General features: G+C 61.7%; 1 protein-coding gene across 34 annotated transcripts in view; it reads left to right on the top strand.

The window, feature by feature from the left end:
* Positions 1-24,798, top strand: part of LOC117644419 (RNA binding protein fox-1 homolog 3-like) — a 177,527-nt gene that overhangs the window by 135,913 nt on the left and 16,816 nt on the right. For 19 of the 34 annotated variants that reach the window (XM_034383875.1, XM_034383894.1, XM_034383897.1 and 16 more), the window contains 5 exons: positions 821-865; positions 11,991-12,035; positions 19,927-20,151; positions 22,178-22,231; positions 24,589-24,744. In XM_034383875.1, coding sequence (XP_034239766.1) covers positions 821-865; positions 11,991-12,035; positions 19,927-20,151; positions 22,178-22,231; positions 24,589-24,744 — 525 coding nt within the window. The remainder of the gene's footprint in view (positions 1-820; positions 866-11,990; positions 12,036-19,926; positions 20,152-22,177; positions 22,232-24,588; positions 24,745-24,798) is intronic. The other 15 variants (XM_034383898.1, XM_034383893.1, XM_034383892.1 and 12 more) reach the window with 4 other exon arrangements.

The raw sequence follows: 24,798 nt of genomic DNA, 5'->3' as shown, positions 1-24,798 counted from the left end.
CCTTTCAGCCGGCTTTATTTGGACTGTGCAAAAGTTGAACTAGAAGCGGCCCCTTGGTGCGGGCGGGGGAAGTCGTCTCCTACTGCGAGTCGCGTTGGAAACGGGCGAGACTATTTTTCGCAGCGATTGGGGTCTGGGAACGTGTTACTCTGTGTTTGTCTCTGCAAAGGAGCGGAAATGCCTTCCCCCGCCCCCCACCCCGCCCCACGTCCGACCTCTTCTTCACTTGCAGCCGCCCCCCGGGAGGCGGGCACGCCCTGGGCACGCCGGGGGCTGCTTGCCTGCTTCGGCTTGCCTGCTGCTCGCCGGCGAAAGTAAACGGAATAAGAAATAAATAAAGAATGGTGCATTTGGCCGGGGCCGGCGAAGCGCCGTGCGGTTCGGAAGAGCCCTCTCGCTCGCACCCTTACGGGACGCCCCGTGAGTGCGACAGGGAGCGCCACTCTGCACCGCTCTGCACCGCTCTGCACCGCAGGCCCAGACCAGCAGCCCCTCCTCCGGCATGCGCGTCGAAATGAAAATGACAAACGAGCCCAACTATTTGGCGAATGCTTTGCGAAGGATGGTGCGTCTATGTGGCGCACTTCCTCCCCCACCCCCTTTTTCCAGTGGGGTGGGGGGTAAGTTCGGCCCTTGTTTCCGACGACGCTGAATTATGGGGCAGGGCAGTGTTAGTCGGCACGGTCATCGATTTGTTGTACTGCTGCCCTTGCCTGGCCCATTAGCAACAACATCAACAACCACCGAGAGCAGCGCCGAACCTCGCTGCATCGGCTCCTGAGTGAGCACACTGCTAACGTTGGCTTTCTGTTTTCCCCAGGTGAGTATGCCGACCGCCGTTCCAGACCCCAGTGCAGTAGCACAAGTGAGTACTGTGTCCGTCTGCCTGCAGCATGGCATGCGCATGTGCGACCGAGCGTGGAATACAGTACTTGCAACTTACAGTTAAGCAAAACGGATGCCATGACTGATGTCATGAGTGGGACTTCGGAACCAAATTAAAAATCATCTAAAAATTTTGAAGGAATATACAACGCATTAAAAATATGCACTTCAATGTTAAAAAAATTCTTTGAAATTTCCAAAATTGATATTTTTTTTGAGGGGGAGTTTTAAAGTTTTTTGTCGAAATTTAAAATTGACGATATTAACCGCAACGTGGGGGTTGTCTGTGCCCCACTCCACCCCCGGCCGAGAGTGACGGGAGGCGTAATCCGGGCGGGTTGAATGGGGGTGTTTTGCGGCGCTGCACTGCCGGGCCTGCCCTGCGAATGATGGATGTGTTGCCATGGCGACCATCTGCACCTTTATTGTGCTGCCGGTAACGAGGCGTGCCGTGGCGTGCCTGCATCGCTGTAATTCACGACGCCCTTTGACACTCCGTCTCTCTCTCTCTCTCTCTCTCTCTCTTCTCTCTCTCTCTCTCTCTCTCTCTCGACTGTTCGGAAGGACTGGGCTGCGCGGTGCAGGCGATGCACTGCTGCGGTGCCGCGGGGTGCACGCGTCTGCCCCCGCCCAGTGCCCCTCGCGCCGCCACTGCTAAATGCATCTCGTCGCGTCGTCGCCAAGAGCATTAGCCCGATTACCAATCGAAGCGCCCGGCGCGTCCTGGCTGCAATACTCTTGCGCAAGCCCCGGCTGCCCCCGCCGCCCCCACCCCTACTACCTCTGGCCTTTGCCGACACCCCCTGCACTGCGCATTGCTGCGCCCCCTCCCCCCCCACACCCCCGCCCCTCGCACCCCCCGACCGCTTCCGCCTTGGTTGCGGCTGCCTCCACATATTATACACCTCGGGGGGCGTTTTATTATATTCCCTCCTCTTGAAATTTCGTCTCGCAGGTACGCGACCACTCACTTCACTTCTCTCTCTCTCTCTTTGTCCAAATTGTGTGCCGCAGGGACGCAATACCTGTCGCGTCCACCACACTGCTTTCACAGTACGGCATTGGCGACGGGGAGTGCACTTACGTGCGTGCGTGCTGATAGCTATAAAAGCAAAAATCAACGAAAAATTAAAATATTTTTGTTTTGTTTAGTGTGGGGCTGCGCTTTTTCGTCGTGTGTGCAATGTGGGCCGTCATGCAAATGACGGTAAAGTCGCGCTAGATAATATGCAAATGCAAAGTGGCCGGGCGGGCAGGCAGGCAGGCAGGCCCGAGGCGTGTCGCACCGTTCAATGCGTGCGTCGCGTGGCTTTTCTTGGTGCTACACCGGACTCCCTACACTCGTTTCCAAGCCAGGGGCGGAAGGAAAAGGGGGGGGGGTCACGGTCGCAAAAAAGGGGGCCAAGAAAAAATAAAATAAAACTTGAGGCTTGATAATCCACCTGGCTGGCCGCGCTGCGGGTAGCCGCGCGACGCGTCGGGCCGCACGCAAAGCCACTTGTCGCGCGCTGTGGTCGACTCGCTCTGTCTCTCTCGCACTCGTGGGGCGTGCCGGCGTGCCGCTCGGGTGCGAGAGAGACGGCACCGCGCCGCTCCGAGGCGGTCTGCAATCTCCTTTGTGGCGGCCACGCACACTTCGGGATTGTTAACGATCTGTCGGGGCTGTAGGCAGTTAAAAATATAAAATGTCGTTACTCAAAAAAAATCGTCATTGAAAAAAAAACACAACAGAGGGCGCTATCATGTTAAGAGGGTGACTGTTTGATTTTTCAGTGCAGTATCAAGATGAAAGGGTGACTTTCCACTGGTGACCCGCTCCCCTGTTCATTACAGTGTAGCCATATTGAGACTGGTCCATCAATCTGTTTTTGTTGTTGTTTTTGTTGCTAGTTGCGAGGGTGTGCGAGGGTGTGTGAGGGTGTGCTGGGCCGTGCCAGTGAGTGAGGGGTGAAAGCTGTGCCGTCCGTGCCGTGCGGGCTGCCGCCGCTGCCGGTCTGCCGGGCTGGCTGTGTCGGGGTTTGGTCTGTCGTTATCAGGCCAAGTCATCGCTCAGGGCCGCGGCCCGGCAGCCCACACTGGCCGTGCTGGCCCAGTGCTGGCCCACTGCTGGCCCGGCCAGCCATACATCACCGATCCACGCTGGACCACTCTATCCGCCGCACTCCATCCGTTACCGTGGCGCAGCCTTGGCGCAGCCTTGGCGCAGCCTTGGCGCAGCACACGCCGTTTCTCAACTTTGGGAGCGGCCGGCGCGGCTCGCGGTGCACCTCCTTGCACGCGTCCATGCTCTGGCCCAATTGTACTCGAACAGAACGTGTGACCCCACCAATGGATTCCTCGTTCGGAGAGCAATCCATTGGTGGGGTCACACGTTCAGTTCGAGTCCCATTTAGTGACAGTGGAACCCAAAACGCGTTTCGAGTTTTGGCCGCCTGCACTGGGCCACTGTGCGGCCCTTTGGTTTCCCAGCCTGATTGCAGGCCATTCAGCAGCAACCACAGCCCGGGCTGTCGCGAGCGAGGCGTGTGGGCGGCGAGGCCACACTGGAAAGGCCGACCGCCCCGGCGACAGACGAACCCTTAAAAGTTGGGCCGATGTTGGGACTCGGGAGACCAACTGTTGACCCGCAGGCCGCAGGTTCGCCGCGGCCGGACGCTGCCGTCGACTCTCTGTCTCTCTCGCTCGCTCGGCCCCTCAGCCCATTGTAAGCCGCGGCCCGAATATAGACGCGCGTCGAAGGATTTACGCGCAGGCTGGCTCATTTCGCACGCTCTCTGTCTCTCTCTGGCTCCCCCCCCCCCCCCCCCCCCCCCCCGCGAGTGCGAGAGTGACAGAGTGACGAGCCTGCATGTTTGGGGAAGTACGGCCGATGCACGTGTGACACGCCGGCATCGACTGTGAGGTTTATGGCGTTCATGGACGGGCTATCGGTTTGGGGCGAGAAGGGTGAGGGGCAGAGAGAAGGGCACATCACCGGGGGAGGCATCAGGGAAACGTACGGCTCGGCCGAGAAAAGTTGACTGGACGCGTTACACCGGAAATGGATTGCGTTTTCCGGCGTTACAGAAAACACTTGTTTTCTTTTTTTGCAGTGGCGTTCCCGGAGGGAAACTGCTTGTGAATAAAGTCACGAACGTATGACGTCTGTCATTTTGGGCGCATTATCGTTCGTCTCTTCCTCTCTCTCTTTTTTTTCTTTTCCCTCTGCCTCATCCCTTGGCCCAGCCAGACAGGTTTCGTGACGATGGCAACACATGCCGAACGTGCTGTCGGGGCGTCATGTTCGATTGGGTCGCCCCTCTCGCGCCCTCTCGCTCACTCCCCCTGCGCCGCCGCGCTCTGCCGTCCTTGTCTCGCAGCGAGAGGGACGAGGGAGGAAGCAGCCAGGTGATACAGCGGCAACGAAACGAACCCCGCCGAGGCGCGCCCAGAGTCGTTCTCGTTGCACTGTCTCTCTCGCACCTACACGGGACGCCCCATGAGTGCGAGAGAGACAGAGCGAGACTCTCGGAAGCAGGAGGGTGGGACGGGGCTCCGCTAGCGCTGTCAGTCTGAATCAGTTATTGCCGCCGCTGCTGAGCGGGGCTGGGCTGGCGGCCCGTCTTTGCAGTGCATCAGGCACTTTGATGTCGCGCGGGACTCGGAATATGTGCGGCCCCAGGAGGCCCAGGGCGGCCCGAATGGATGCGCGGTCGTGAAGAAGCCGAGAATCACCCGACGGAAGCATCAAAAACGGCTGCCGCCTGTGTCAAAGTCGACAAATCGGAGGGCGAGAGTGCTTTGACGACACACAGTGGGCCAGAAGCCCGGTGAAGGCGGGCAAAACTCAAGACGCTTGCCGCCTCCACCGGTATTCAGGCCCACTGTGCGAGGTCGAAAAGTCGCTGGCCGTGATGTGTGGTGCTCGACCGGGTCCGGCAAACAGTGCGCCAACTTTTTGGGCCCGCACTAATCGAGTCATCGAGTTGAGGCGCACGTGCGACTCTATCGGATTGCGGACTTGTTGGCCAGCACCGAGACAAGGGACAAGTTAGGCGCCGCGCGTGGCGTGCACCAACCCCGACCCAACACACCAGCAAACTTTTGCCTCAGTGCTTTCCAATGGGGCGCGTTCGGTATTTACGTCGGAAGCCTGCTGCACTGCAGGATGTTTGGTGAGTCATGGGTCTGCCCCGCCGCACCGCCGCCACCGCCTTGTTCGCCTGGCTTACAGTGCGTTCTGGTGCGGAGCGTAGGGCAGCATGATGCCGCACACGATGTCGGCGGGGTTCTGCTCCGGCTGGCTGCGGCACGGCACGGCGCCGCGGTGTGTGACTAGTTGCCCCAGTTGCTAATGGCGGGGTGTTTAGGTCTGAACCAGCTCGCCAGAACGCGGAAATTCTTATCATCCGAACGGGACTCGCTGGAGGAGCGGCAGCAGCTCATTTCGCGTCATGTTCTTCCGCGCACAGACCGGTGGAGGCGGCCAAAAACTCAAGACGCGTTTTGAGCTCCAGAGTCGCTAAATAGGACTCGAACCGAACGTGTGACCCCACCAATGGATTGCTCTCCGAACGAGGAATCCATTGGTGGGGTCACCCGTTCGGTTCGAGTCCTGTTTAGCGACTCTGGAGCTCAAAACGCGTCTAGAATTTTGGCCGCCTCCACCGTCTTCTGGCCCACTGTTCAGCTGTGGCTCCGCCACTGGCGCCTGGTGCGCGTCATCGCCGGCTTAAGCGCCGAACTTGGAGGCCGTTACGTGGTTTGTGCACGGCGGGCGACGCCTTGGCGACCCGGACGCGCCGAAGCACGGCCGAAGCACGCTGAAGCCCGGAGCCATTAAACGCCTGTCCATTAGGCCCCAGCTGCAGACGCGGCTCCGAGCCGCCAGGACGCCACCTGCAGCGGCCGTTATCTTCTTTGAGAAGAAACTTTGGGGCGTTGCGGCGTTAGCGCGGTGACCCGCTGCCCCCGCGGAGCAGCGCGCGGCTAAACGGCTGCACAGTGGGCCGAATGACCGGTGCAGGCGGCCGAAATTCCAGACGCTTTTTGAGCTCCAGAGTCGCTAAACAGGACTCGAATCGAGCGTGTGACCCCACCAATGGATTCCTCGTTTGGAGAGCAATCCAATGGTGGGGTCACACATTCGGTTCGAGTCCCATTTAGCGACTCAGGAGCTCAAAACGCGTCTGGGATTTTGGCCGCCTCCACCGGTCTTCTGGCCCACTGTGGGCTGTGCGCTGCGATGGCGGCGTCGGTGGCCGCCTCATTCCGAAAAATCGCTCCGTCTCTGTCGCTCTCACGGGGCGTCCCTTACGTGAGCGAGGGAGACAGAGCGACCGCCTGCCTGCCCATTCGTCTGGTCGTGCAGCTCCATTTTTTCCCGCGTCGGCTGGGGAATCGTTTTCGTTTTATCGCGAGGCTGTTTTGGGAGAGCGCTCCCCCGACCGCGAGGTGCTTCCGACGCGACCCGTCACGGAGAAGTAGCGGGTTCGAATACCCGGATTATTTGCCTTCTTTTTTCGCGGTACGGACCGGTCCGCTGTGCAGGGCTTGTCATGCTTGCCATTTGGGTTGCGGACGGGCCATTGTAGCTGCACGCTGCAAGGAGCAAGGCTAGCCAGGCCTTTGCTCAGCCAACCTTGAGTGGCTGGCCGGTGAAAAGAGGCTGCAGTTCGCAGGGCCGGCCGAGACTCGCCGAGACGGACTCGATTTGAAGATGAGTCTTGAATAGCCGAGTGGCGCGGCGGCGCAGTTGTCCACTTGGAGAGCGTCTGCTCGGAGGGGGACTGGTGGACGCCGTGGTGGCCGCCAGAGAGCCTCGGAAGCGGCCAAGCAGCCCGGCACGACTTTTCATTCTAAAGAGCTTGGAAATTGCATTCTCTCGCGTGTCGCCGTCCTCTTGCAAAGTAGTCGCGTCGTCGCGCCGAGGCGGCGGCGCGGAAGGATGGCGCCACGCTTCCGCCTCCGTCCTCGTCCTCCGCGTCGTCGTCGTCGTCCTCTACGCCGCCGTCTTCTACGCCCCCAATCCGGACCCCCACAGCCGGACGTGCCGATTTAATGGCGTAAAAATTTCCCAGTTGGCGCTGCTCGGCTCTGCTGGGCTCTGCTGATGCTGTGCCAGGGAGTTCCTTATCGGAGGGCCAAGTCCAGCCCCGCCCAAAGCAGAAGGAGGGGAGGGGGAGAGGTTAAAAGCCAACGGAAGCGGCAGGCCCAGGACAGTGGCCGGGCCTTTCGTGCCCGGTGCAAGCCCGCTGTAAAACTGCAACGTTTTATAGTGTGGGTGCTCTGGCGTGGTCGGGAAGAGCGAGGCGAAGAGAGAGGGAGGAGTCAGTCGCCTTGGAAGAGTACCGGCAGCAGTCTGGCTGCGGAGCCTGATGCGGAGCCTGCGGCATGTGGATGATGACATCATGCGGGTGCCTGCCTGCCCATGCCTGTCTCTCTCTCTCTCTCTCTCGCTCTCGTGGGGCGGCTCGTGTGGGTGCGAGAGAGACGGAGCGACGGGGCCTTCCGCTCGGAATCAGCCTGCGGGCTGCCCTGACCCCAGCAGACCTCCTAGGCCGGGCCGCGGGGCCGCCGGGCCGCGAGGTGGCTGGCTGGCGGTGACGCACCGCGCCGACCGCGGCCGTGTGCCTCTCCGTCTCTCTCGCACTCGAAGGGAACGGCTCGCGAGTGCGAGAGAGACAGGAGCACTAATTAGTGTCGCCATTACCGTTTATCGTCTGGCCGGGACGACACACGGCCCGTCGTCTGCTTGGCTACCTGGAGGCGGACTTGACCGTCTTTGAGCACCACGCCACTGTAGGGCGGCCTGATTCCGAGCTTAGCGTCGCCGGCGCGTGGCGGCCGGGCTGGCACGCGTTTCGAGTCGAGTCGCGAGTCCAAGGCGGAGTCGCGGAGGTGTAGTGCTTTGCGCCGTCGCGTGGCACTGCTTGCCGCACAGTGCGCACCACTTTGAAGCTCGCGTTGCCGTGTGTGCGTCTGTCTGTCTGTCTGTCTGTCTGTCTGTGTGAGTGCTCGGCGACGACAGCTACAGCCTAATTAGGGACAATCCACGTGGCGGGTGCCGTCGCCGCACTGGCGGAAAAAATTAAATAAATGACGAGTTAACACAACGCCGGACGCCGTGAAATAATAATAATTTTTATTTTGCGGTGTGGGCGCGCGTAGTTGGCACGTAATTCCATTCTGCGTGTGGGCGATGGAAAGAGCAAGTTGGTAATGGCGAAAGGAGAGGGCGCCTCGCAGACTGGCAGAGCCTGGCACGCCACTGGCACGCTGGCACACTCGCAGCAATTAGCTGTCGGCCCGTAATGACCCTGGAACACCTCGGCGAACGCCCTGGAACGCCCTGGAACGCCCCGCTGGTGCTGGCGCCCTGTCCTGTCCGCGGTGACGGCGGTCCCTCCTCGAGTGGCTATTATCGGGGGGTGCGACCCCCGGGCCCTCGCTGGACGCCCCTGGTGTTCATGAAGTGGGTGCCGCCCCGCCCCGCCGGCATCATTATCTTCTCATCAGACCGAAACTCAAAAGTGATACTGGCTGGGGCGGTAATGCATTTTCGGCCCCTCGGAGCGCGCGCACAGTGGGCCAGAAGACCGGTGGAGGCGGACAAAACTCTAGACGCGTTTAGAGCTCCGGAGTCGCTAAATGGGGCTCGAACCGAACGTGTGACCCCACCAATGGATTGCTCTCCGAACGAGGAATCCATTGGTGGGGTCACACGTTCGGTTCGAGTCCCATTAAGCGACTCTGTTGCTCAAAACGCGTCTGGAGTTTTGTCCGCCTCCACCGGTCCTCTGGCCCACTGTGCAAGGCCCCGCCCACGCCGCGGCGCCCGGGGCGGACTCGGGTTCCTTCCAACCCCACAAACATCGCCCCCACCCTAGAGGACCCTCTCCGCCAGCATCCGGACGCTTTTTTTCCAGTGCGTCGTAGAGTGGGTGGTGCTGAGCGGCGCGGGGTGGGGTGCGGCGGGGCGCGGCGGGGCGCGGCGGGATGCGATAAAACTCCCCGGACGCGCCGCGCGCTGGACGCGTCTGGACAGCCGGACTCATAACCCGAACGCGTGAATTATTTAGGGTGGGGTGGGCCCTGCCCTGGCCGCCCTGGCCCGGCCTTCCTCGAGGCCCAGCCACCTGTTACGGGTGTAGGGCCGGCCGGGGGAGGGGGTGGGGCAGGCCCGTGGCTCTGCGGCTCACAAGGCTCGAGAGTCTTCTTCCTTTTAACGGCGAGTGTTACTGCCTAGGCTGGCTAGGCTGGCGGCGGCGTCGCGGTGCATACGGAGATACCCCGGCCCGGCGCAGAGGCGCGGGGTGGAGGGAGAGAGAGAGAGAGGGCGGGACGTTTCCCCGGATTGAAATAAAGCAGCTTCGAGAGGAAAGCATCGGCAGGAGGGAGGGGCAAGCGCTGCCAGCCCGGCCATTGGACTGATTCCGAGAGTCGTTTTCGTCGCTCTGCCTCTCGCGCACCTATACGGGACGCGTCATGAGTGCGAGAGAGACAGAGCGACGAAAACGACTCTCGGAATCAGTGTGCAGCCCGGCCGGCCGACAGTTGGCCACTGCAGCAGCGCCTCCAGTGCTTCCAGTGCACTCCACAATGTCGCCGTGATTGCCCTGAGTGGCTCCCACGCCCAGCGAGACGCCTAGAGACGCCCCGGCGGTCCCAGCGAGCCGCAGCCTCAGCCAGGCCCAAAGCAGTGCGGCTCAGCGTCTTTTTATTGCCCGCTTCTAAAACGGGGCCGGGATGGGATAGCCCCTCCGAGAGAGAGAGAGAGAGAGAGAGTGAGGCCGAGTCGCTGCTTCGCCTTGCGCTGGGATAGGCAGCGCGCGTGCGCGCCTGCACCGGGGTTGCCTACCGGCCGGGCGCCCGGCTGCGTAGGCAACACGCCCGCGCGCCTGCACTGGGGTTGCCTACCTGCCAGGCGCTCTCTCCTCTGCATAGTGTTTACACGGGGCACACTGTTTATCCCTGCTCGCTGCTTCTCGTCTGATGCTCTAGATGATGACGTTGATGGTGTTCGAGGGCCGTTTTTGGTTCGTTTGGGGGTATTCTGGGCCGCGGTCGGCCGGTGCATTGCATCTCTCAGAGAGAGAGAGAGAGAGAGCGTCCTCGCCTCGGAATGCGGACTGGGGCAGACAATGCCCGCCGAACGGACGAACGGATTCGGAGCGGATTCGGACGGGGCCTTGCGGCCTCGCCGCCACGCCGCCATGCCATGCCGCTTGCGCTAACTGATGACGCTGCGATGCTGGGATCGGGGCCAGTCCGGCCTGTCGCTGCGAGGTGTCGCCGCCAGCAATCGCCGCCACGACGGCTCGATTTGTCGCGATTTTACGATATGCTTGGTTTACGATTTGCTTTAGCGACTTGATATCTTGCGATATTTCGGTCGATATGTCAATCTCGATATCACGATATTTCTCGGGGTATGAATCGCGATTCGACACATCGACTCTTAGTTCGATTTGGACTGGAGTGGATCCAACGCCCACCTGTTCCCCTGCAGTGCCGGGGCGCCAAATTCTTTGTAGCCGTTGGCGGCATGGCGGCGACTGGCCTAGGCCGGCGCTTCCTTGACACGGGACATCCTTCGATATTGAGGCCGTAAATAGGGGAGGCACCGCCAAATAGCGGTCGTCCATCACCACCCCCTGGAGGGCTCGCCCGGCCTGGCCCGGCCTCGCCTCGACGGCGGGGGTGGCGGGGGCCTCCGGGCGGACGGCCCGGACGGGACAGGGACAGGGCCTCGCGCAGCACAATGCCTGTACCGCCACCGCACCGTAAAAAGTGACAGGGTCCTCTCGTCGGCGTGGTGGCTGCGGAATTCCAGCGGCCCCGACAAATTGGAGAACGTCTTCATTTTGGCGACGCCCTCGACGCCGGCCTCGACCTCCACGACGCCGTCCTCGATGCACAGTGGATTTGCCAGACGACCGGTCTTCTGGCCCACTGCGCGCTGCTAAAGCGGAAGCCGCTCCTGCAGACGCTTGATTCGCGATCGCGCTGCTAGATTGCGAGGCAGTCCCTTAGTCCCCGGCAGCGAGGCTCGCAGCCAGCCACCTGACTGTCTTCTTCAGCGCGCCGCCTCTCGGGGTGCTATCTGCGCAGTCAAGTCGTGAAATGGGAGGGGGGGGGGGCAGATTAGCCCCGAGTTCGACGCGTCTGTCCCGCGCTGATACGCGCCGGGCCCGCTTCAGGGAAACGACCTGCCGATTTTGACGCGATGGCGAGGTCCTGGGGGACGTCCTGGGGGACGAGGGCCGGGCGCACTCTGAGCCGTTTAGGGGCCTTCCATCTCGGAGACGAGACGCAGCGACGCAGTCGGCGCTCTCCAGGGGGCGGCGGCGGCGGTGGCCGAATATCGAAAATGGGATGATGGCGGCAGTGTGGTGGTGCCGCCCCCACCGCCGCCCCCGCCGGCTCGTGTTGCGTTCGCCGAGGCCGGAAGGCAAAAACAATCGTCCCGGACGTGGCGCTGGCTGCGCTGGCCAAATAGGCCGTCGTTGGCGAGAGGGAGGCCAGGGCTTGGCGCGCGCTCGGCCGGCCGCGCCTCGCGACTGGCGTCCGACCGAAAGGTCACAAATAGCTCCCGTTCCGTCGCGCGGCGTCGCGCACCCATTCTTCGGGAGTCAAGCAGGCAGTGCCAGGCGGTGTCGGTGGAGGGGGGAAGGGGGGGGGGAGGTAATCGTCGGAAGCAATAACGCAAATCGAGTGGCCGCCGACGTGGCCGACGGGGCCGGCGCCGCGGTGGTGCAACGGGTGGAAGGTATTCTTGGCCGCCGCCATGCCGTCCTAGTGACAGACGACCGTCATGGAGCTCATTAGGGCCGGGCCCTATCGACGGCACCCTCACCTGTTGCGTGTGTGAGTGTGTGTGCGTATGTGTTTGAGGGGGCTGGGCCCGCTCCTTAGAACAGCGCGTTGCGGGTTGCGCGTGTACTACACTGTTGCAGCGCATGCTGCCTGAACCCCTTGCCCCCCCCCCCCCCCCCTCCACTTACAGTGTGCCTCCCTGTATGGCCTCGTCGCGCGCGGCGGGCGGTTGCTAGTGTGTGTTTGTGCGTGTGTTGGTTTTGTCGATGGCTCTCTAACGCCGGCTTTTTTCTGCTCTGTTGTTGCAGGTGAGTATATCACATCAAAACGGGGATCCCGGAGGGTCCGTCGCTGTGAGTATACACCCCGCTTCTGTGTGTCTTTCAAGTAGCCGCGCGGTGGTTGGTGGGGTGGGCGGGGCCCCGCTGAGATGACAATAAAGTGACAGTCCGAAAAAAAGGGAATTGGAAATTAATTGTTCGCGAACGGGGCGGCCGAGGGCTCGGCGCGAGGCTAGGCGGCGCGTCGGCGGCCGTCGTGCGCGTGATCCATCTTGGCGTGCGGCGCGCGGCGCGCTCACGACCGCACCGCGCCGTCACTGCTATTTTTAGGGCGCGTGTTGCGTGTCCGTCACTGAGCCGTCACTGCGCCGTCGCCGTCCCTTCGATTGTCCTTCCCTTGCCGGGTGGCGCCACGGATCGGCCGCGCGTCCGTCAGCGGCCACTGTCCCTTCACTTCCTGTGTCTGTCCGTCTGTCACTCAGCGTCCGTCAGTCCGTCACTCTTTGGCTGACTTCATTACTATTCGGCATGGTTCCGGTCCGCGGGATGTTGTTGACTGATTCGCTGCGCTGCCGACTCGTCGCTCTCCCTCTGTCTCTCTCGCTCTCTCTCGCTCTCGCTCTCTCTCCCCCTGCGTGACGCTACTCGCGGTGCGGTCGTGGTATCCACGAGTCTAATTAATCCACTCATTGTGCTCACCGAGTCCCCGACGCAGGACAGCTGAGTCACTTGACTGCCCCACTGGCGGCGCGCTGGCGGCGCGCTGGCGGATGCGGGGGGCCGCGTCGCCGCGTCGCTCTCAGTTTCTCCTTGAACGGCGTTTAATTTGGTCGAGGGGTGGCAGCATGGCGGGCCATGGCGGCCGGGCCTCGCGGCGTTCGTTTCCCGTCCGTTTATCGTCGACAATAGAGGAAGTTGGAATTAAATAATTAATCCGGCTCGTCGCGCAGCCCGGCCGCGCGCCGCGGGCAGAGTGGGAGGGAGAGAGACGGGAGATTGGTCGTCGAACACGTCGTTTGGTTCCGCCGGCAGGTTGTCTCTCTCGCGCTCGTGCGTGGGGGTGGGAGAGAGAGAGAGAGAGAGAGAGAGAGAGAGAGAGAGAGAGAGAGAGAGAGAGAGAGAGAGAGATTGAAAGAGAGAGAGAGCGCTCGGCCGCGTCGCTTCCGCGCCGATTCGGTGGTTCGCCAGGAAGGCAGCGGCGCGCGGTTTTGGCGCGGGTTTTGTCCAGTCAGGGCGAGGGGCCTGTCGTCCTCCCCCGGGCTGGCAGGCTGGCAGGCTGGCAGGCCGGCTCCAGTCGTGCGGCACGCTGCCGCTGCAGCCTGATTCCGAGAGTCGCTTTCCTCGCTCCGTCTCTCTCGCACTCACGGGGCGTCCTGTGAAGGTGCGAGAGAGACGGAGCGACTCTCGGAATGAGAGTGCTGCTGCTGGCTTTGTGGCGTGGACTGTCCGCCCGCGAAAGCCATTCACATCCACTTGAGGCGGACGGGGCGAGCCGAGCCGAGCGAATCAGCGGCACTGGAGGACCTCCTGGAGTCTAGAGGCTGGAGTGGCTGGAGCGGCTGGGGCACTGTACTGTGTCACTGCAGCACACGCACAGCGCCGCACAGCGCGCTCAGCTGACCGCGGCTAAGCCTGCCGGATGAGCATTTGGGTCGCTGCCCTGGAGCCTGGAGCCTCCAGCAGACTCCAGCGAGCGAGCCTCGGGGCCGCTATCCGCCGGGACCATCTGGAAGGGATCCCCTCCCTGCCAAGCATGCCAGACGGACGGCGCAGCGGTGACTATGCAAGGAGGCAGGCGGCTCGGTTATCAACACGCACAAGAGGCGTTTCTCGAATGTTGAACGTCGCAAGTCCATTCACTCGCTCCAAGTAAATCGTCTTGGTTCAGAGAGTTGACTTTTTGGGGCGAAGTGACGACGGAGACGATTGTCTGAGGAGCGGCTCTTTCGCTTCCTGATTTGGCGCTTAGCGCGTCGCTCTGTCCCTCCCGCGCCCATTCGGGACGCCGCGCGAGTGCGAGAGAGACCGAGCACGCCGATCAGAGTGGAGGCCGCAGCTGCTTTGGTCGCATTTCCATCCTCCTCCAAGCCGCAGCGACGCCACTCTTGTCGGCCCGTCGGCCTGGCGGTCTGTCCCTCCCGGCACTTCCGTTTTCCCAGTGCCCTTCCTCCACGTGATTCGATTATGATCCGGCGGCGAGTTTTCGGACTGTCCCCTCTGGGATTTTCCCCCCGTTTTTTCCTTCATTTTTCCCGCCCCGAACGTCATGAAGATCTTGTTTTTGCCGGGGCGATTTGTCAGTCTCCGCTAAGCTTTCTCTCGCTCTGGCCGCGGCGTGTGGACGGACGCGACCGAACCGGCGGCACTTTCCAGGAAATGATGCGTTGTTTTCTCGTTTTTTGGCCCGCGGCTCGGCATGGCTTGGCGGCACGGTGCATCCGCTGCCGATCGGACTGCGCGCCGCCAGCCGCGGCCAGCGCAGCCACCACACTGCCCGCGGATTACTGAATCGCTCGCGAACCGTATCCCGTGTCGAACTCACCACAAAAAAAAAGAAAAAACAGATGCAATTTTCTTTTGAAAGACGAAGTTACGTAGTACTTTGATCGGTGAAAAAAAACGGAGGATGAAAAAAAAATCTCGCATTGCGAAGAACATTATCCATGGCCGAGGACGTACAGAGTGGTGCGCTGCTGTGGCGGGCGGGCCGGTGGCAGGGAGAGGAAAAAAAAGAAATGACGAGCAGTATTTGAACCCGGGACCTTTGCCGAACGCGCGGGAACGGCCGGATAAATCAGGTCCGCCATAACTGTCGTTTGCAAGGGGACTGCCAAGGCCTCGGCCAAGGCGGCAAACGGTCGCGGAATCCAGAATCCGGAATCCGGAGCGCCGTCGGGGGACGGTGTCCGTTTTCCCGCCATTTTCGCCCACGCCGTAAAACGGCCTCGCGGTTTACGGGCCTTGTTTACAGAGGAAGGTGAATCGGAAATTGAACGCCGCGCAGCCTACTTCTTGCGATGCGACGCCAGGTTGCTGCGCTCTAACTCGCGTGGGTTTTCTTTTCGCCGAATTTTCCGGCCGGTTTTTTTTTTTTCGTTGCGCTTTCCCGCCAAACTGATGGCGCTTGTGGAAGCTCGCCGATGGCGCCCCCCGGATGATGCAGGCCGCGGGATAGAAAGAGATGGCGTAGCGTGGCGCAGCGTGGCGCGGCGTGGCGCGGCACGGGGATTGAAAATTGTTATGTATTGCGCGGCCTCGCGTGGAGGGAGGCCCCGTGGGCCCCGTGGGGGGCATGGAGGGCGTGGGCGTAATTACCTTGCATTAGCATACACTGCATACGTGCCCCCTCCCCACAGTAGGCCAGAAGACCGGTTGAGGCGGCCAAAACTCCAGACGCGTTTTTAGCCCTAGAGTCGGTAAACAGGGCTCGAACCGAACGTGTGACCCCACCAATGGATTCCTCGTTCGGAGAGCAATCCATTGGTGGGGTCGCACGTTCGGTTTGAGTCCCATTCAGCGACTCTGAAGCTAAAAACGCGTCCGGGATTTTGACTGCGTCCGTCGGTCTTCTGGCCCACTGTGGATCGGCGATGCCCCCTCCCTCTGGTTTTCATTTTCTTCCTCATACGTTATTTGCCAGTGCCCCGTCCGATCTGCGCCAAATCTCGGCAAATCTCGGCCCTTCCGTCCCGCGTCGCAATTTCCGCGACTAACGTTGACCGGATTGCCCCGCCGTCCGCCCGGCCTTGCCCCCGACGTGCCCCGCATCCATATGCAGCAAAAACGACAGCTCCGCGGCGCCGCTGGAGGGTTTCGGGTCCGGGGCCGGTTTTTGTTGTTGTTTTTTTTTGGCGGTGCGGCTGTGCGAGCTTGCGCGCGCGGTCGTGCGCAGTGTAGGCGCCGCCTCTCCGGCCGATTTCCGGTCCGCGCCACTTCCGCCCAATTTCCGGTCCGAGGGCTAATTTGATCGGGCGCGCTGTTTGAGTGTGACTGTGTGGCGGCGACGACGCGGCCTGCGACGTGGCCGTCACACAGTGTGCCGTCCCCACCAGAGCGCCGCAAAGCACCCAAGCCTCTCGCCGCCGCACAGCAGCACCAAGCAGCACAGCAACGCGGCAGCGAAGCGCCCCCCCCCCTCTTCCAGGGAACGGGGACTGCATTAGTGGCAGCTTGGCGCGCTAAATGAGATGGGACGTCCCTGTCTCCCCCGCCCTCCCCCCCTTCCCCCCCCCCCTTTTCCCTGACCGAGGCTGCCAGCCAGCGTCGCGTCTAGCAAGGTGCGCCGGACTAAATTTTTAAGCCATGCGTGAGGGGAGAACAACATTAGTATGAGCGCGGCAGCCTTGATTACTTTTTTCTTCTTTTCATTTTTTTTTTCGCGGACTTGTGTGCATTTGCGCCAAGGAAAAATAGCCGCGTGGTAATCCCCGCACGCGTGGCATGCGAATGAAAAGCCGAAAACCCAGCCGGCTGCTGGGAGAGTCGGCCGTCAACAGAAAGCAAGCCGTTCCCAATAATTTGGTCGGGGGGGGGGGGATGCAACCTTTCCTCTGGCCTTCGCTTTCATAATTTCCTCGTTGCAATAAACCTGGGGTGCAGCGCGGGGGGGCGCGAAATGGCGGGGCGGGGCGGGGCGGGGCGGGGCGTCATCGCGGGGTTCCAATCAGGCCCCGTCGCCAGGTGCGAGCCTAGGGCCTACAGGGTGCGTCCCTTCTGCCCGCTTGCCTGTTAGCGGTCCCGCCCGCCCTAATGTGTCCATCCATTCTCATTCGGCCCGCTGGACGCGCTGGAATGAGAGAGGAGAGAAAAGGGAACACGGAAAACACGTGTTCCGGCCGGTGGCCCACCTCTTATTTTTATCACGCGCTGCCGTGGTTTAATTTTTTATTTATTTCGCGGCTAGATTTTTATTTTTATTTTTTTTCTCTGCCTCTTTTTTTGCTTGCCCGTGCCGCGTGTCAGATAAACGCTACAGCCTATATCGTGCCACACGCCCCACCTTCGCAGCGACGTGTGTCCATCTCGCTCCTCTCCAGCCCTTTTCGTAAAAAAAATAGAAAATATCACTTTCTATTTGTCTCGCTTTATCATTCTCTTGTTCGCGCACGGAAATAAAAATTTTCGCGCGACACGTCAGGGTTTTCTTTTTTTTTTTTCTTGATGTGGAGCGCGTGCGGTGGGTGGTGGTGTGTTCCCCGCTGCTGGCCGTCATGAAGACGGACAGGCTGGCTGCCTGGCGGCTCGCTCTGGTGACGGTGACGCGTTCCCCGTGACGTCACGCCGCGCCACGCCGTGCCGGCCGAGGCGGCGGCTCCGAGGCGCTGCGGGCGCCGTGCGGGCAGGCAACCCGAACGCGGCCGAGCGCGACGGGCCGGCCGGCCGCGCCTAGCCTCCTCGAGCCGTCGCTCTGTCTCTCTCGCACCACTGCGGTCCTGCTGGACGCGCCCCGAGTGCGACAGAGACAGACTCAGGCGGGGTGGGGGCCGTTTAATGACGCCACTGCGAGTCCCCGCGTGGGGCCGCGGATGGGGCGTTGGGCCCTTTACCCTTTTTACCTGCCCTTCCCATTACGTTATGCCCTGATTGCCAATTTTCAACCCCTTATTGGAAATGGCTTCATCTTCCCTCTTCTTCTTCTTCTTCTTCTCGGGGTGCCGTGCCCCGGTAACTCCACTGGTAAATAAGGGGGCGCCCTTCCGCCCTTAGTGCCCCCGTGCCTCGCAGCCGCCGCGCACCGCAGGAGTGCCCGCGGCGTGTCGACCAGGAGTGCACCGCCTGAAAAGTCTTGCCGTTTTCCACTGCATTCGGAAACTGCTTGTGTGTAGTTTTGCGGTTGTCCACGCCTGTTCCTGGACAGTCCCTATCTAGCACTGTATTGGACAAGGCGGTGGCGGCGCACTGGTGGCGGCCCTGCCTCATCATTACTATTCGCACGCGGGGCGCGGAGCACGGAAGCGGGCGGGGAAGGCCCGGGAATGGAACGGGCTGCTTTACGGCGTCCTATTGGCTGCTGGCTGCCCCGGCCAAGGCTGCCCGTGGCTGGGCCACTGGCGGGCACTGGCGGGCCGGCCGAGGGGTTATAGCGCGGCCGTACCTCGCGGCCTGACGACGGCAGCCCCGCCTCGCCACGCTCTTGCCTTACATTGAGAGGCGCTCGTAAACGGCGGCGACAGGAGCGCGGAGTAAGGGACGTGCCCGGGCTGGGCCGAGGCCGAGGGGCGGCAGTGGGGCGGGGCGCGGGGGGCGGGGCCGGGGGGCGGGGCCCGGGGGGCGACACACGTTTCAAAACTCGCAATTCGCCCCCCGACGCGCACCAGGGATGCCGGTGTGTGTGTGTGTGTGCGTGTGTGCGTCGAGGGATGCGCAGTGGCGAACTCCTGGCATTTCTGGCTTTGTCCAATCGTCCACACGGAGAATTGCAATATTTCTGGTGTGTGTCTGTGCGAGGGGTTGGTGGGGGTGGGCAGCGGGTGTGTGTATGGGTGGGTGGGACCGAACCTTTTGCTCGCTCGTGTGTGTGTGGCTTTGTGTCTGTGTGTGTGAAGTTTTCTTCTTCCACCAAAGCGGGGCACGCCGATTTTATTGAGGGCCGTTACAGTGTGACAGCAAATCGAGTGACGCCAGTTGGCTGCCCTGCCCTGACCCTCTCCCTCCCTCCCTCTCTCTTTCCGGCCCCCTGCTGCGTGCTCCTCTCTCCCTCTCCCTCCCCCCCCCTTCCCCACGGCCGCGCGGACACGTGAGAAATGAAGGGCGCGAAAGGGGTTGGGGGGGGGGGTCTGTTCGGTCGGGACGAAACGTCTCTCTGGCGAAGGGGAGTAGGCCGATTCCGACCACGGCACTGCTACTGCCCGAGCATGTTTTCGCGTTTTCCAGGGCGCGCTGGCATCGCAGGCCGCGCCGCTGTGGCTCTCTGGGTGCTCCTCCTTCGGGTGACCGCCGCCAAATCTCCCTATCGTGGAGCACGCGAACAATGGAAGCAGCGACGGGGGCCGCCCCCGCGAAACCCCGTCGGTCGCCTCTATTTCGCCGAAAGGTTTAACAACCGCCAAGTCCAATCGCGAACAAGGCCTTGCGCGCCGCCGCTTTTGTCTCGAGCTGCTTTTAACTTGAATTCTGCCCCCCACTCTCCCCTGGCGACGGGGTGGCCTCGGACAACGAACCGCCATCCAATGGCCTGGAGGAGCCTGCCGGCCGGCTCGCACTCTCGGGGCGTCCCGCGGCGGTGCGAGAGAGACGGAGCGACGAGAGCACCGCTTTGGATCGCCGAGCAGAGAGCCACACCAGCCACACGGCGATCGCCGTGCCCTCTGGGTTCCCATTGACTCTCAATCTTTGGCCAGAAGCCTTCTGCTGGCTGGCTGCTCGGTCTGGCGGCGCTGTGGTTGCACCGCGTCGGCGGACTGGGGGTTGCTGCTGCTGCTGGGGCTTTGGGAGTATTACAGCCCTGCCCTGCCGGCCCCCTTGCAGTGGAATGCGTTAGCAGCAGCACGGTGCGGTCAGTCTAGAGATGTTGGACCGTCTGGTGGTGGCGCCGGGCCCTGACTCCGAGAGTCGTCTTCCGTCTCTCTCGACTCAAGAACGCCCCATGAGCGCGAGAGAGACGGCGCTACTCTCGGAGTCAGGCTGCCTGCTTCCCCCTGCCTTCGGGTTGCGGCGTGTTCGCTCGGATTGGCTTTCACCTGTGGATTTAAGTTGGCTGCGCCGCGCCGCCGTCGGCTCGCCGAAAAGCGCTTTAGAATCCGCAGCGCGCCGAACAGGGGATGGGGTGGCGATGCAATTAGGTGACACCCAACGCGCTGCATGCGTGGAGAGCTTAGCTCTGCCTTCCGCGCCTTTGTTTGGCCGAGTCCGTCCCGAGCCAAGGTGTGGGCGTGACTCTCGGACAAAAATTGGCGGTCGACTCATTGGTTTTTGTGTTCTAGGCGGACTCGGTTTGTGACGCGGCTTTCTCTCCTTGTTGCAGCACATGGTCCAGACGGGCATGGCCAGCCCCTACCCGACGCCGCAGTTTCCCCAGAACGGCGAGGCCATGCCGGCGATGCCCATCAAGGCCGACTCGGCGGGGGGAGGCGCGGGGCAGCTCAAGGAACCCGGGCCGCCGGTGCCGGCCTACTCGCCGCCCGTCAGCGCCGCGGTGGCGGTCAGCGGGGCGCCCGTCAACGGCATCGAGCAGCAGACAGTGAGCATTGTGAGTACCGCGCGCCGTGCCTGTCCGGCCGGTGCGGCCCCGCCGGGCCCCGCCGGGCCCCGCCGCGCGGACCGTCTCCCTGCCCCGCCAGCCCCGCCGCTGTGGCGTCACGGACTCAAACGAGTTGAGCAAAGTTTTAAAATATTTTTTGTCACTGTACTGGCGGCTGGCTTGGCCGCCGGAGACAATTATTTTCTCCCAGCGTGCTCTTAATTTGGTCCCAAAGTGACGCCACGGCCTGCCACCTGCCTCTCTGGCTGGCGGTGGCTGCGGTCCTGGGACGCGGTCCTCTCGAGGGGGGTCGGCGCGGCGCGCTGCGCACCGCCACACGGGCCGAGCGGCCACACACTAGCGCACCAGCGAGAAAAACGGCCGTTTTCAACGAGTTTACTTTTAAAATTGGCCATGTGTTGCGGTGGCGTGGGCGTGTCTCTGGCCCGGGTGGTGGCCGCGGCAGGCGGGGAGGTGCGCCGCTCGCCCGGCCGCCCTAGCGTAGTGGACAAGTAACTCTAGCGGTTTAAGTTCCAGCACCGTTTTGTCTTCCAGTTATACGTACTTTTCATTTCGTTTACTTTGGTTGTCTGTTTGAGGACACGCATCGTTTTGGAATGTGTCTCTAGATGTCTCTCTCGTTTCCTTCTAGAGGCTGTGGTTTATTTTTCTTTGCGCATTCCACCACGTTTTGTCGGTTACTTTACTTTGATTCTCCCAGTTTGAACCATGATGAGATCGCCGCCTTCTCAGCCGCTGAGTTTGGTCGGAAATCCCCCGCATCGCGCTGGCCGAGGCCCTCCGGCCATCCCTCCTCATTTAACTCGGTGACCCAGCGCCCAGTGGAGCGCCCAGTGGGCACCAAGGCCTCCACGGTGGAGGTGTTGCCGCCCCCACCCCGCCCCACCCCCACTCCATCCGTCCGCGACCGCAAATCTGCGGAGGTGTTCCCGCCCCCGCGCGCGAAAGTTGCTCCAGCATGACAAACACGACGGGCGTTCCGGGCGTTCCGGCCGCCGGAACTCCGTGTGCCGTGTAAATCACGGCGCGCGGAACGCCCGACCGGAACGCCCGACCGGAACGCCTTGCCGCCGGAACGACTACGGGAGGGAATTCCCCCGGAACACCGGCGTCCTTCAGCCAGTCGTTTGAAACACGGGGCGCGCGGTGTGTCGGTGTATCTGTGGCGCCGACCTCGGTCTCGATGCCGGCGGCCCGGCGGCCTTCAATGACTATCCGTCTCTCTCGCACCCACACGGCCCACGCGGCACGCCCCGTGAGTGCGAGAGAGACGGAGGGTGCCGACCGCCAACGTGGCACGATACACGAAAGGCAAGTGGCGGTCGCCTCATCCATTTTTTGAGGGGGGGGTCTCTGATTTGTTCATCAAGAGCCATTGTAACCCCTTGGCCGTGGCTCATCCCCCCACCCTCGGGGTCCGCGAAATGTGCCTATGTAAGCCGTGGGCTGGCTCAAGTGGGGTTGTGGGCTCAAGTAACAGCAATTGATTTCCGCGAGGCAGGGTGAGGGAAGGGGGAGAGTCATGTTCTATCGTCCATCCCTGTCCCCTGCAGGCTCACCAATGGGTCGAACAGACTGGCCTGCCCGGTGCCCTCTATGCCCTTAATAATGGCGGTTTACCCCTGCCTCCATTCCCACACACACTCACACACACACACGCCCCCACACACACTCAAGATGGCCACAAAGGCAAGCTCGCGTGGTTCATCCCCCTCCTCCCCCGCAGAAGGCCCAGTCCCCTTCTGGGGAATGATATAGAATATAGAAAAGCGATAAATGTTTATTATGTTCGTCCCTCCAGGTCTCTCGCTCAGCCTCTTATTATTTCGTCTTCCTCGTAGCTGCGCACACAGTGTGCCCACACACTTAGCCCGTGCTTGGGAATGGAATGGCCACTCTGCGATGAGAATGCGGCGATCTCACCAATATTATTATTATCATCATAATCATTCTTATTATTAGCTGCTTGTTCTGTTTGTTTCTGCTTGTCACTATGTTTTGTTTTCGCTCGCAGTGTTACACCGGAGGACAGTCGACAGACAGCGGCGCCGTCACCCATACTCAACAAGTAGGTACCGCCTTGAGCTGGAAGGGTCTGCGACGGTCTCTCGCCCCGCCACGCCACGCCCCGAAGCGAAATAGATTATTTAAATGGAAATGCGTACGCCGGTCTGTATGTGCCGTGCCCATAGCAGTCGGTATTAGAGGGCGACCCCTCCCCCGGCACGGCCACGGAGAGGCCCCGCGGAAACCCGAGGACGACATGATTCAGCGAGGCAGCCTCCGAGCAGGCCGAGCAGGCCGAGCAGGCCAAGCAGGCCAAGCAGGCCACGCCCTCTCCAAAGTTTTTGCCGACGGCCCCCTTGCTCTCCTCCGCGACCCCCCCCCCCTCCCCCCCTTTCCCCCGCTCGCGATATGAAACAAACTTATCCCCGAGTAGCGCGGCGCTCGCGCCCCCGAGGACGCGCCGTCCCGCACAGTGGGCCAGAAGACCAGTGGAGGTGGGCAAAGCTCTAGACGCGTTTTGAGCTCCAGAGTCGCTAAACAGGACTCGAATCGAACGTGTGACCCCATCAATGGATTCCTCGAACGGAGAGCAATCCATTGAGGGGGCCACACGTTCGGTTCGAGTCCCATTGGGCGACTCTGGAGCTCGGAACGCGTCTGGAGTTTTGGCCGCCTCCGCCGGTCTTCTGGCCCACTGTGCCCTGGGGCTTGGGCGCGCAGACAAGGAGAAATCTACGTTGGCGCCTCGCACCCCCACCCCCAGCCCCTCTCCGGGCCACCAGAAAAATGGCAATCCCTCGCGGGGGTTACTTTGTTTACAAATGTGCGGCCGTGTCCCGACGACACGACGGATTGTGCGTGTGTATGCACTGCCAAAGGAGGGGAATGGAAATGAAACTGTGAGAAAAGCGCAGCGTTGGTCTCCGAATTAAAAATCCTAATCTGGGTCATGCTGGGGTCGAACAGTCGCGAAAATTCCATTGACAATCAAAACAATTTTTTGGAGAGTTTCGACCAAAAGCCGTTAATTTGCTTCCTCATTAGTGTATCCTCGTTAGTGAGAAGGCGCGACGAGCCTCCCCGCCGTTTGAATCGCCCGCCACTCGCCGCCCACGTGGCCGGGCCGGCCGAGGCCCAGGGGGCGCGCCATGGCGGCGGCTAGAGCAGGGCGCGGCGGCCCGGTATTGATCCGCCGCTGTCTCTCTCGCTCTCGCTCCGGCCCGCGCTCCCGCCCGCGCAGCGTCCCTCTCTCTCTCTCTCTCTCTCGCCCCGCCGCGCGCGCTCTCTTTATTTTCGCTCCGTCCCACTCCCACCGCGTCGCGGACCTCGCGGCGGGGATGCGCCTTGGCGGCGAGGGCAGGGGCAGACACCCTCCTGTCTCGGAACCGAACCAACTTTTGCAGGGAATCATTTGGGTTTTCGTGTGGCGGGGGCGGCTGACTTCCTTGCCTCCTCGGGTCGGACTTGGACTTCCCCGGGGAGGCTGGCCGGCGTCGTGGACTCGGTTCGGGTCGTCGCGACGCTCGCCGTCGCCGTCCTCGTGGCGTCGCGACGCGTGCCGCCGGCAGCCGGCGTCGGCGGCCAGGGACGTGTGGGGATACCCCGCGCCGCGAGGCGAGACAGACACACGCCGCGGCCTCCGCCCCCCGCCGCCGCCGCGCCGCGCCGCGCCACGCGGATGCAGCGACAGATGGCACCACGTCCGCGGCCGCGCTGCCGCCGCCGCGCCGCGCATGTCCAAGCAAGCAGCCAGCCATGCGTGTTGTATGTTGGTGGTGGGATCGTTTCGGCTTCGGCAGTTCAGTTCGAATGCCCTGCTTGCCTGGCTGGCTTGCCGCTGCCCGACCCGTAGAGCAGAGCGTCGTTGCCCTCGCGTCCCGTCCGCCCGGCCGACGCTGCAGCAGCAACAGTGGGCGGTTTGGAAAGAATCGGCTGAGGGCGATGCTGCGCTAGTCGGCGTAGTCAACCGAGACTGAGATCGCCACGAGCGGAGTTTGCGAGTGACAGACTGAGACAGAGACAGCGATGACGGACGCGGCCGCGGACACCCCGGAGGACGTCAAGTGGGGCGAGAAGTCGGATGAGGAGGACTCGAAGGTTGAGGTTAGGAACTCGGATGGGAGTCCCCCTTTGTGCGTGGGCCGTGTTTTTGTGGTGGGCAATCCCACGTGTGCGGGTTTAGGGTTCTGCGCCTCAGAGGGCGAGAGTGAATCGCCTTGTTTTTACTTTGATGCCCTTACCAGTCATTTCGATAATGTCTGTCTCCTTCATTAAAATTACTAATTTTGGAAATTAATCAGTCCTGCTCTCATGGGAGAGCATCTGAATCTAATTAGGAATTTGCTCCGTCCTCTCTTTTTAAAGTTGTGCTCCAACCTTCATTTTTTGTTGCTAACATTGCCTTTGTTTTGTTTACAGCAAACAGAGCCTGAAACAGAACAACCAGCAAGACAAGCTTCACCACAAAGTGCAGTAGCAGTCCTTGGCAAACCTGGCGAACAACCACCCAAGAGACTTCACGTCTCTAACATTCCCTTCCGATTCAGAGATCCCGATCTTCGGGCTATGTTTGGCGTAAGTATCTTTGATGATGGCATTGGTGAAATCACATTTTCAGTGACTTGTGCT

Source organism: Thrips palmi, unplaced genomic scaffold, assembly GCF_012932325.1.
Source record: "Thrips palmi isolate BJ-2018 unplaced genomic scaffold, TpBJ-2018v1 HiC_scaffold_18, whole genome shotgun sequence".
NCBI classification, from domain to species: domain Eukaryota; kingdom Metazoa; phylum Arthropoda; class Insecta; order Thysanoptera; family Thripidae; genus Thrips; species Thrips palmi.
The sequence above is the reverse complement of the archived record's forward strand: the minus strand, read 5'-3'. Positions and strand labels throughout refer to the sequence as shown.